The 12,653-nt window shown below is 37.4% G+C and overlaps 1 protein-coding gene across 1 annotated transcript in view; it reads right to left on the bottom strand.

The window, feature by feature from the left end:
• The window catches only part of crn (pre-mRNA splicing factor crn), a 181,755-nt gene that overhangs the window by 60,452 nt on the left and 108,650 nt on the right, over positions 1-12,653 (bottom strand). The window contains 1 exon segment of the mRNA XM_068378622.1: positions 1,722-1,934. Coding sequence (XP_068234723.1) covers positions 1,722-1,934 — 213 coding nt within the window.

The raw sequence follows: 12,653 nt of genomic DNA on the forward strand, positions 1-12,653 counted from the left end.
GAGATAGCGTAAATGATACCCCTATTGGACTACTGTAATGTGCTGCAGACCAGTCCAGTTAGGATCATTCACCTGGAACTGGTGAAACATTGGTGGCTGTCACATCAGGCTCTCAAAATTGTTATGTGTGAGTTCTGTATCAGCATGAGGTGGTAAAGTGAATGATACTCCCATTGGAGTATTCTTCTGAGTAGGACAGCTCCTACAAGTAATGAAAAATTGCTGGCTTTAACACCAGGCTCACAATCACTGACTGATCCCGAAGGTACATGTTAGAAGATGAGTTCGGTATGGCACAGAGATGAACAAGGTTAAAGAACGATTTTCCATATCATAATTGGATCAAGAAAGAAGAGGTTGGGCCATACGCTCTCACCCTCTCCTGGCCTATGGTGCTGACGTTCGTAAGAGTAGGACCGCTAACCTGCTCCCAGTTCAGCATTGGTAACTGTAACACCAGATCACTCTCTCTTCACTAACCCCATAGGTACAATTATCATTTCATGGAGGATATGTCCGACAAAGAGAAAGAAGGGAGAAGAGGTTAGAAAAGCAGGAAGAGAGTGAACTTTCTTTCCTTTTCTTTGTCAACCATTCTCCCTTGCTTAGCCAAGTAATTTGAAATTCTGCCATGATCTTTAACTTTTTATGTATATTAGGTCTTTAATTTTCTTTTGCTCCTACAAACTATTTGCTCTATACTATGGATATATAGTTAAATCTCTAGCTACGAAAGAATCGGCTTACGAAATTTTTACTTCACAAAAGGAGATGCGAAGAATTTTACGACTCGGATCACAAAAAATTTTTCGGACAACAAAAGGTGGTACGGAGAAGGAGCCCAACCTTATCCAAGACGGATTTTAAAATTTGGGCACCGCCAGACCGTAAACTCACTACCATCCTCCTGCGTTCCCATTGGTTATCTCCCTACTTGGATGCTAGTTACCACTATGAAATCCTGCTCTCCTATTGGTCGACATCTACTGTACTGTATCCCATCGTGCATCTACGCATTGGCATTCCTATGTCTTTTCATTTCGGCAGCGGTATCGTACGCATTTTGCTTTCATAACAATTTTGCTGTACGTACTGTTATCATGTGTGATACTTACGATACATCATTAGATATGGGTCCAAAGAAAGTCGCTGATGTTAAGGGAAAGAAGAGGATGATGCTTTCCATGGAGATGAAAATTGAAATAATCAAGAAATACGAGGCCGGTATGCGGTTAAGTGTGCTCGTGAAGGAATATGGCCAAAATCCATCATTGATAAGAACGATACTGAAGCAGAAGGAAGCTATCAAAGCAGCAACACCTTCTAAGGGCGTGACTGTTCTCTCCAGCAAGAGGAGCCACCTCCACGATGAGATGGGAGGAATGACTGGAATGGTTCCAGGTACCTGGGTAGAGGGCGCACTGTGGTACACCTGGCTACCCAATCGACGATTGCCGTGAGTTTTGAAATTTCTGCCGTAACGTCAGGGACGTAAGCTATATATATAACTATCGGGTAAGTTAGATGTTTAAAAACACCAATTTACATGGAAATACAGAGACATAGGGTAAAGAAGTAGAGAGTGGTTGGAGAAATAAGGCAAGCCAGTGATCTGTAGAAATGTGATATAAATGGGGAATTGCGCTCAAAACTAGGAGCCCTCCCTTATCGGTCCTTTCTCAATGTGTTAGTATAAATGTAACTTATAATATAATACATACCAAATATTTTCTAGCAGTGCTTAAATCTTTCTGACGAATTTCAAACTTGGCATACAGTAGCCAAATTTCAGCAAATGTAAAGATTTTGTGGGGAATAACACGCAGGCACATTTGGTACACTTGTCTACCTCTCTCCATATCTTTTGTTGTAAGCTCTTCAAATACAGCATAGTAAATCCAAAGATAAATGTATCGCCGCCAATAGCGCTTTTCCTGAAAATATAGAGAACATATATGAAGACAAATTGTTTAATCACGTCATCTACTTTACATGAAAACACATTACAATACTTCTGGATTGCCTTGATCTACAGTAGCAACAATCTCCTTATGCATCCCAAAAGAAAACTTTAATTTTTGCCTGAGTGTGAATATGATTCCCTGAAACTCCAGCTGGTAGTTTAAATGAGCTTTAAACAGAATCTAGAAAAGCAGACTCTTCAAAATAGAATCTAAAATATAGAAGTGATTATTTCTACTCTACGGATGTTCATAATGCTTCTTTTAAAGTTGCTTAAATGCCAATGTCTGCCCAAAAATTTTAATATTACCCATTTTTAATCCTTGCAAAAACCCTCCTCCTATGGCTGTTGATGTAAACTATCAAGGTATGGGCATCCACATAGATATCCTACCATACATGTCGCAAGAACCAAGCCCGCATACGTGCAGATGACAGCCATTTTGCCACAGGTAATTATCAAGGTCCCAGGGTACAAAATTAATCCTCTCCAGTGTTTATTGTTAGTCTACTGCAGTTTTGTGCTGCCTTGGGCTGCACTAACAAACGTAGTGTTGTCAAGACAACTAGTGATATATTAAAAAGTAAACACAAAGAAAAAAACTCAGAATAAATAAACATATATATATATATATATATATATATATATATATATATATATATATATATATATATATATATATATATATACAGTATTCACACACACACACACACACACACACATATATATATATATATATATATATATATATATATATATATATATATATATATATATATATATATATATATATATATATATATATATATATAAATATATAAATATTTATATGTATATATGCACACACACACAGATATATATTTTTATATAAACATATATATATATATATATATATATATATATATATATATATATATATATATATATATATATACTGTATATATATATATATATATATATATATATATATATATATATATATATATATATATATATATATATATATATATATATATATATATATATATATATATATATATATATATATATATATATATATTATATATATATATATATATATATATATATATATATATATATATATATATATATATATATATATATATATATATATATATATATATATATATATATATATATATATATATATATATATATATATATATATATATATATATATATATATATATATATATATATATATATATATATATATATATATATATATATATATATATATATATATATATATATATATATATATATATATATATATATATATATATATATATATATATATATATATATATATATATATATATATATATATATATATATATATATATATATATATATGTGTGTGTGTGTGTGTGCATGTGTGTGTACCTCAATTTATAACCCTCCTTTTACAGACTACGGTCTGATCGACAACTGGAGACAAAGATTTTATTCACAGTGAGTGGGACTGTACAATTAAATTTCTTTGCTCCTATATGATTTACAATCAACTTACTTGTGTTCATAGGTTGGGACTATCGTCCAAACTGCTATGTGGAAGAGTACACACCACATTTCCTGTCACACTACTAATCATGGGACCTTGTCCCTATATAATTAGTGGGAATTCTAGGAACTCAAAAGGGTTAAAAACTCCAACAGGCCACAACTGAGAATATTAACTCTCTAGCACACTTCCATCAGGACAACATTCTGGAGCCCTGGAAACAGATTTAGATACTGTATAGAAAAAATCTATTTTTGGTTGAGATAGTCATGTCGTCCTGATGGACCCGCCCGTTACTTTTCATCCCCTTCCAATTCTTGGGGGTGAGGCCTTTCATCATATGTAAACCGTAGAAAATCAATAAAAAATACCATTAGCCCATTAAGAGACTTGGAGGGTAATCTTGTAACAAATGATTTAGAAAAAGCTGAATTGATGAACATATATTTCACAAATGTACTCACTATGAAAGAATCAACGACTTTTCCCGAACCAGTTATCAAATGTGAAGGGCAACAACCATTATATAGAATCACTTTTACAATGGATGCTGTCAAAAATAAAATAAAAGGACTCAGTATCCTAAGGCACCCAGTCCAGATGATATTCATCCAAGAGAGATAGTAGAACTAGAAGAGATAACCCCACACTTTTAAAAAATTATCCAAAAGACAGCCAACAAAAGAAAGACACCACAATGATGGAAACTAGGCAATGTTCCTCCAATCTACAAGAAGTGGCCAAAAGAAGAACTTGGCAACTACAGACCAGTGTGTTTAACTTCAGATCCTTGCAAAATTCTTAATAAATTATAGTAGATTCAATGGAACACATAGAGAACATTTTTTTTTCGATAGCCAGCTAACATGATTTTAGATGAAAGGTATGTTTGATAAATCTTATTTAATTTTTCCACTACATATTTAACATTTATGACAAAAGCAGGGCAAGAGACATTCAAAAGTCTTTTGACAAAGTTCCTCATAATAAATTAATGGTCAAAATTAGAGCACTGGACATCACTGATGAGCCAGATGAATGGATTGAAGATTGGCTAGCAAAGAGAAAACAGAGCTGTAATCAATGGAGAAGCTTCAGAGTGGGCAGCTGTTACAAGCGGAGTACCTCAAGCATCCGTCCTTGGACCACTGCTACAGTGATACCTCTACATACGATCTTAATTCGTTCCAGAAACTGCTTCGTATGTTAAAACGATCGTATGTTGGAGCAAATATTCCCATAAGAATACACTGTAATTTGATTAATTCATTCCTCAGCCTAAAAACCCATAATAACTCTTTAATAAATTGCTACACATAATTACACATAACATTAATACAATTGAATACAGTAATACAGAAATATCTAAAAAAAGAATAATAATGAAGAAATAATAAATAAAAAAGGGGTTTTTATAGACACTTTACCTTAGCGACAGGCCAGCGCAGGTGTAGGGACTGCTACGCAGGAGGAGACGGAAGATCAGCAAGGAGGTAGAGACGGCGACTGCGATAACGTACGATAACTTACTCTAACTTACACTACGTGAACTTTAACCTAACTTAGCTAATTTTTTTTTTCATTTTTATAATTTTATATTTTTTATTTACATTTTTTTTCTTTTCTATTTTCAATTTTCATCACTTTCACTCGATTCGGTCTTCCTTTTCTTTGCTTCACTTTCTTTCTTTTCATCATGATCACTAGACCGTTTCGTAGATTTTTTGAAGAAACTATCGAGAGAAAGTTGATTGGTACGGCTTTTGAGAATTTTTCTAAAATGAGTTAAACAACCATCATCGAACTGCGCAACTACACGGCAAACCTAAGTTTCTGTGGGTGATGCTTGTCGATGAAATAAACCACGTGTTGATGATATGCTAACATCTCATTTATTTCAGCCGTACCTAAGATTTGCCCTACCTCCTTGGTCTCCTACAACTTACTCAACTGCGCTTGGAACTCATCATGCTGCATGGTTTGCAGCTCCTTGAGTTCCTCGGTGGTGAGTTCTTCGTGATGCTCATCAACGAGTTCGGTGATGTCATCTTCATCCACCTCCAGACCCATAGACTTGCCAAGGGATACAATCTCTTCGACGTCTTCCTCGGCGGCAAGCACAGGTTCATTCTTGGGGCCAAAACCTTCGAAATCTCTGGGAGCAACAGCATCAAACCAAAGCTTCTTCCAAGCTGAATTCAGTGTCTGACGAGTTACTCCCTCCCAAGTCTGATATATGATCTTTAAGCTTTGCACGATATTAAAATGGTTCCTCAAAAATTCACGCAAAGTTAAGTTGGTGCTTTGCGTGACATTAAAGCACTGCTTAAATAAGTGCTTGGTGTAGAGCTTCTTGAAATTAGAGATGACTTGCTGGTCCATGGGCTGGAGGATAGGGGTGGTATTCGGTGGAAGATACAACACTTTGATAGATTTATATTCGTCGATGATATCATCTTCGAGTCCTGGGGGGTGAGCGGGTGCATTGTCCAAACAAAGCAAGCACTTCAAAGGCAAATTCCTCTCCTGAATGTACTTCTTGACAGCAGGGCCGAAAACTACGTTTACCCATTCCACAAAGATATGCTTAGTGACCCAAGCCTTAGAATTAGAATGCCATAGAACATGTTGCAGGTCTTTATTAATTCTATGTGCTTTAAATACCCTAGGGATTTCGGAATGGTAAACTAATAACGGCTTTATTTTGCAGTCCCCGCTGGCGTTGGCACAAAGCGCACGAGTCAACCGATCCTTCATAGGCTTATGTCCAGGGATTTTCTTCTCTTCGGCGGTAATGTATGTTCAACTCGGCATCTTTTTCCAAAACAGACCGGTTTCATCATAGTTGAAAACCTGCTGCTCTACGTAGCCTTCCTCCTTCACGATCTTTTCGAACTTTTTAACAAAATCATTAGCAGCCTTGGTATCCAAACTTGAAGCCTCTCCATGCCGAACAATTGAATGAATCCCGGTCCGTTTCCTAAATTTCTTGAACCAACCTCAAGAGGCCTTGAATTCCTCCGTCGTAAGATCGGTTGAACTCCCCCGCGTCATCCCCAGAGCTCGCCGCCTTCAAGTCACAATAGATAGCGCTGGCCTTCTCACAAATGATCGTTTCAGTGATCGTATCGCCAACAATCTCCTTGTCCTTTATCCATATTACCAAAAGGCATTCCATCTCTTCCAGGGTAGGGCTACGACGTTTAGAAATAATTGTGATCCCCTTCGAAGGTTTCACTGCTTTAATGGCTGCCTTCTGTTTTAGGATCGTCGAGATCGTAGACATATTCCGGTCATATTATTTAGCCAGATCGCTAACACGCACACCTTGCTCATGCTTTTCTATTATTTCTTGTTTTAGTTCTAATGAAAGCATTGGCTTCTTCTTTTTCTCACCACTTCTACTTCCTGAACCGAAACTAAGCTTTTTAGGACCCATGATTACAAAACACAAAAACAAAACGTGAAAAAGGAAGATAAAAAGCACTGTTAATAACAGCGAATAGATAACAACCAGACAATGCGCACGAGATGAGAGGACTGATCAAGGCGACGCTCGATTGGCGTCCCTCCAATGTGCTGCAGTCTAGCGGCGTCAACAAGAAACTACGATCGACGCTTTCGAGAAAATTCCATGCGTACGCATATGATTTACATTGTATGTTGGAGCAAGACTTCGGGTGTCGAGACAGAAATTTAGTTGAATTTTACTTTGGATGTTGGAAAATTCGTATGTTGGGACAATTGTATGTAGAGGTTCCACTGTATTTCAGATCTATATTAACAACATAGATATAGGATTAACTAGTAGAATAGCCAAATTTGCCAATGATACTAAACTAGGCATAAATGCTGCAAACTCAGCAAATGTAGAAACCTTAAGAGAGGATCTAATGAACCTAGGAACCTAGAAGAATGGTCCAGAAAATGGCAAATGCCTTTCAACTATGGGAAGTGGGAAGACATGCACATAGGTTATAGTAACCCACAATCAGATTGCTCACTGCTAGGCGACGAAATAGAAAGTGTGGACCAGTAGAAAGATCTCAGTATTACTATCAGCAAGGATTTGAAGTTAAAAAACAGAGCATAAAAGCTGAAAAGAAAGCACAAAAACCAATAAGTTACATAAAGAGACCATTCAAATACAAAAACAAAGACACTGTACTACAGCTGTACACTTCACTAGTAAGACCCCATCTAGAATACGAAGTCCAATTCTGGGCTCCCAGTATTCAGAAAGATATAGATAGACTGGAAGCAGTACAAGCTAGGGCCACCAAACTAGTTCCAACACTAAGGCAATTTGGATATAGACGAAGGATGGAAAGTTTGAACTTAATTGATCTAAAATTTTGACGACTAAGGGGAAAGTTAATAGAGGCATTCAAAATTCTCATAGGAATAACATATGTAGATTACAACAATCTATTCATGCTTAGCAAAAAGCAGTACAGAGGTAACGGATACAAACTGGAATTGAAAAGATACACCACCACTCAATGTGGTAATTGCTTTACATACATACATACATACATACATATACCAAGGCACTTCCCCCAATTTTGGGGGGTAGCCAACATCAGCAGATGAAACAAAACAAAAAAGGGGACCTCTACTCTCTACGTTCCTCCAGCCTAACAAGGGACTCAACCGAGTTCAGCTGGTACTGCTAGGGTGCCACAGCCCACCCTCCCACATTATTCACCACAGATGAAGCTTCATAATGCTGAATCCCCTACTGCTGCTACCTCTTCGGTCATCTAAGGCATTGGAGGCAGCAGCAGGGCTTACCGGAACTGCGTCACAATTGCTCGCCATTCATTCCTATTTCTAGCACGCTCTCTTGCCTCTCTCACATCTATCCTATCCTCCTATCACCCAGAGCTCTCTTCACTCCATCCATCCACCCAAACCTTGGCCTTCCTCTTGTACTTCTCCCATCAACTCTTGCATTCATCACCTTCTTTAGCAGACAGCCATTTTCCATTCTCTCAACATGGCCAAACCACCTCAACACATTCATATCCACTCTAGCTGCTAACTCATTTCTTACACCCGTTCTCACTCTCACCACTTCGTTCCTAACCCTATCTACTCGAGATACACCAGCCATACTCCTTAGACACTTCATCTAAAACACATTCAACTTCTGTCTCTCCGTCACTTTCATTCCCCACAACTCCGATCCATACATCACAGTTGGTACAATCACTTTCTCATATAGAACTCTCTTTACATTCATGCCCAACCCTCTATTTTTTACTACTCCCTTAACTGCCCCCAACACTTTGCAACCTTCATTCACTCTCTGACGTACATCTGCTTCCACTCCACCATTTGCTGCAACAACAGACCCCAAGTACTTAAACTGATCCACTTCCTCAAGTAACTCTCCATTCAACATGACATTCAACCTTGCACCACCTTCCCTTCTCGTACATCTCATAACCTTACTCTTACCCACATTAACTCTCAACTTCCTTCTCTCACACACACTCTTCCAAATTCTGTAACTAATCGTCCAAGCTTCTCTTCTGTGTCTGCAACCAGTACAGTATCATCCACAAACAACAACTGATTTACCTCCCATTCATGGTCATTCTCGTCTACCAGTTTTAATCCTCGTCCAAGCACTCGAGCATTCACCTCTCTCACCACTCCATCAACATACAAGTTAAACAACCACGGTGACATCACACATCCCTGTCTCAGCCCCACTCTCACCGGAAACCAATCACTCACTTCATTTCCTATCCTAAAACATGCTTTACTACCTTTGTAGAAACTTTTCACTGCTTGCAACAACTTTCCACCAACTCCATATAACCTCATCACATTCCACATTGCTTCCCTATCAACTCTATCATGCGCTTTCTCCAGATCCATAAACACAACATACACCTCCTTACCTTTTACATACAAAATAGCAAATACTTGGTATAGACTTCCAGCAGATATAGTAAACAGTAACCTGGTGAACAAGTTCAAGAAGTCTCTCTCTCTCTCTCTCTCTCTCTCTCTCTCTCTCTCTCTCTCGTGTACAGTATTTTGCTTTCTAATTCATCGTTAGATCTCAAAATTTCCTTAGACATTATCAGAAATTCTTTGTAGTATTACTCAATGATTCGATGATGGGAATAATAAGATAACTCAGTCATACACCGAAAGGAAATCATTTGGTTTGCCAGAGTGCCTTCCGCCATACATATGAAGTCACAGGACATGTGACGTGAACTTGGCAAAGAATGACTTGCAAAATATGAAAATCCCTTTTCTTTTTTCTTGCAAGAAAGAAAATACTAACTTACCAAGCAAAAGTATTTAATTTTTGTAATGTAAAATAAAATATATTATTTCTAGGAAAATATTTGTCCTATTAGTGTACTTTCTTTAAATATATATCGATCTATTATCAGAGATGAAATGAAACTAGTAAAGAATCGAATTTACTCTAAGTAGTAGTCATATCAATCGATACAGATCCACGAAATACTTTATATCGTTACTTGATATTTCAATGATGGGAATACTAACACTAATCGTAAGCCTTTTGGAAGGAAATCACTCTATTGCCTGCTTGCTTTCCGCCAGTAATATGACATCACCAGACATATGATATGAACTTGACGGATATTAAAACTTTTCTTAATGTATTTTTTACTGAAAATGGATACTGTATATCATCAATATAAGAAAATACCAACTTACTAAGATGAATCAGTTTGTTTTTATATAAGAAAATAGATTATTTCCCAGGAAAAAATTTTCTATTAGTGTACTACTTCCACATGCTTGTGATTTCATCACAGTGAAAAAAAAAATGGTTGTAAAGTCAAACAATTATAGGTCTCATAGGTTGTAAGTCGACGACTACCTGTGCTGTATATCGTTAAATGTAGTGAAGTTCAGCCTTATTATAAACATTAAATGTGGTGTGCTTGCAGGGCCTGGAACAAATTTGGCTATTTACATGTAAAAGGCGACTCACAAAGTGAAAAAATCACTGTATGAAAACCACTACAGAGCCAATTAATTTCATATTTTGAGGCATTACTGTACCTCTTGATGATAATGTGAATATTGTTGTTCTGAGTTCTGAAGACCTACGGTACTTTCAAATACAGTAATTGAAAACACATTCTCAATGTGCAAGTAAAACTAGAGCTACACTAGAGGGTTTAGTTTAGTTTTTATGTGAGAAATCACCTTTCTTAATTTTTGCAAATTTTTTCGGCTTTGGCCAGAAAATATCATTTGTTTGTTTCTTTTATTGTTTACTTTATCATTGAGTTACTCTTGATAATAACTCATTTATTTTTTAATTGTAACTAATGTTTTTGCCCATATTTCCAAAATAGGATAAGATTTCCTGGGATTGGTTCCTGCCTAAATGCGGAGATGGAGTCCCCTTTACTTCCTAGCATATACAACACTCAGAATGGATATTCAGAAGCCCCTCCAAGTTGGATCGTATTCATCACAGTGAATGATAATGGCGAGCAATAACATCCCCTTTTCCTATCACTTCTTATGCCTTCATGAAGACATCGAACTATCCGAGTATCTTATGCAAGTTGTTAATTTGCATGTTTAGCCAAATGTGTATAGATAGTTATACATGAATGCTAGGTTAGTTCTTTTCTCTCTGCGTTAGGTGAATACCAGCAAGAATTAAGGTAAACATGAGATGATTTTTTCATTTTGTAATTAAATTCCAGTGACTAAAGCCCTACTATTGTTGTTTTCTTAAGAGAGAAAATTATGGACTGTTGAACAAATTTTTTAAGCTATCGGAGATTAGGATTTCACCACAATAATTACAACTACCAGCATGTGGCCAGGAATCCTCCCCCACCTATCAGTTAGCTACACACTCACTTTTGATGTTATGCCTGGGACTTGTGGCAGGGTTGAGGCAGGATTAAGGTTTGCATAGTTAGGAAAAATACAACTTACTTTAAAAAATTTGTGATTTGTTCTTACACATATACAGATACATAGCATCGTCCTTTAATAGGCCTCATACTTAGGGATGAGGAAGCCCTATAAACGAATTTATGGCTGGCTTAACTTACCTGGGAAATGTTAAAAAGCACCTAATACTGCATAGGAGGAAAGGGGATAACTCCTACGAAACTCCTAACAGACAAGCATGGAGCTAAAATAGGTATTAGGTTAGCCCATAACTAATTTCTAGTACAGGATATGTTGCCCGAATGTAAGAAATTAGTTTGAATACATTCCATCAATCATCCCTCTTGCTTGGGAGGATGGGGGAGACCTTATCAAATTTTGTCTCTGAGAAGAAAAGTTGCTTTGTTATGAAGTTCACCTGCATCTGCTCATAACGGCCATGACTACCATACTTCTGAGAGAGGGGGAAGAAAGAGGGGTAGAAGGTCAGTCAGTTTACCTTTCATTCTAGACATAAGCCAAAATCACTGTCTTTGAGACAAGATGCATCCTGTCTCAAGAGAGAGCTAGGTTGGCTACATAACCTATTGGGCAGCCACCAGAGGAACAAGAATAAAGGTACCACAGGAATAAGAATAAAGATACCCAAGGACCTTGGGTATGTTTGAAGTGACTTTGGCCATCAGGTCATTCATTGGCATGGTATCAACATCGGGGATGGCGGAGTGTACAGATTTGGGTAGGCGTTATACCCAAATTGCACGAAGTAGGTTCACTTCCTGAGGAGAGCCTTCCGAGCCAAGTTGCAAGTGAACAATACTAGTCATTTCCCTGAGGGCAAGCAAGGAATTTTAGTCCCCCAATAGCTGTTGAGAGAGCTGAAAAAGCTTACTATACGGGCAGCTGGTAACGGTGAATACTGCTCCAGGAGGTATGTTTTGAGGGCATCATACGTTATTGGGGCTTCCCCTTGGTCACAAAGCCAATTGGAGATTTCTCTGAAAGTGTCCTCGGGGATTGCCGCAAGGACATAGTCTGCTTTGCTGCTTCAGCGAGTTATGCCTTTCATGCAAAATTGAACTTTGGTATGCGGGAACCAGGTAAACACTTCTTTACTGGCAAAGGGCAGCAGTTTCATCGATGTGGCTTGGGTTGAAGAGTCAGGGTCAGTGAGTGACATCATAAAAAGGGCAGGGCAAGTGGTGGGTGAAAAGGCAGTGAGGAGTTAATCCTCTGGTGGTCACCAAT

Source organism: Palaemon carinicauda, chromosome 8, assembly GCF_036898095.1.
Source record: "Palaemon carinicauda isolate YSFRI2023 chromosome 8, ASM3689809v2, whole genome shotgun sequence".
Classification (NCBI taxonomy): Eukaryota; Metazoa; Arthropoda; class Malacostraca; order Decapoda; family Palaemonidae; genus Palaemon; species Palaemon carinicauda.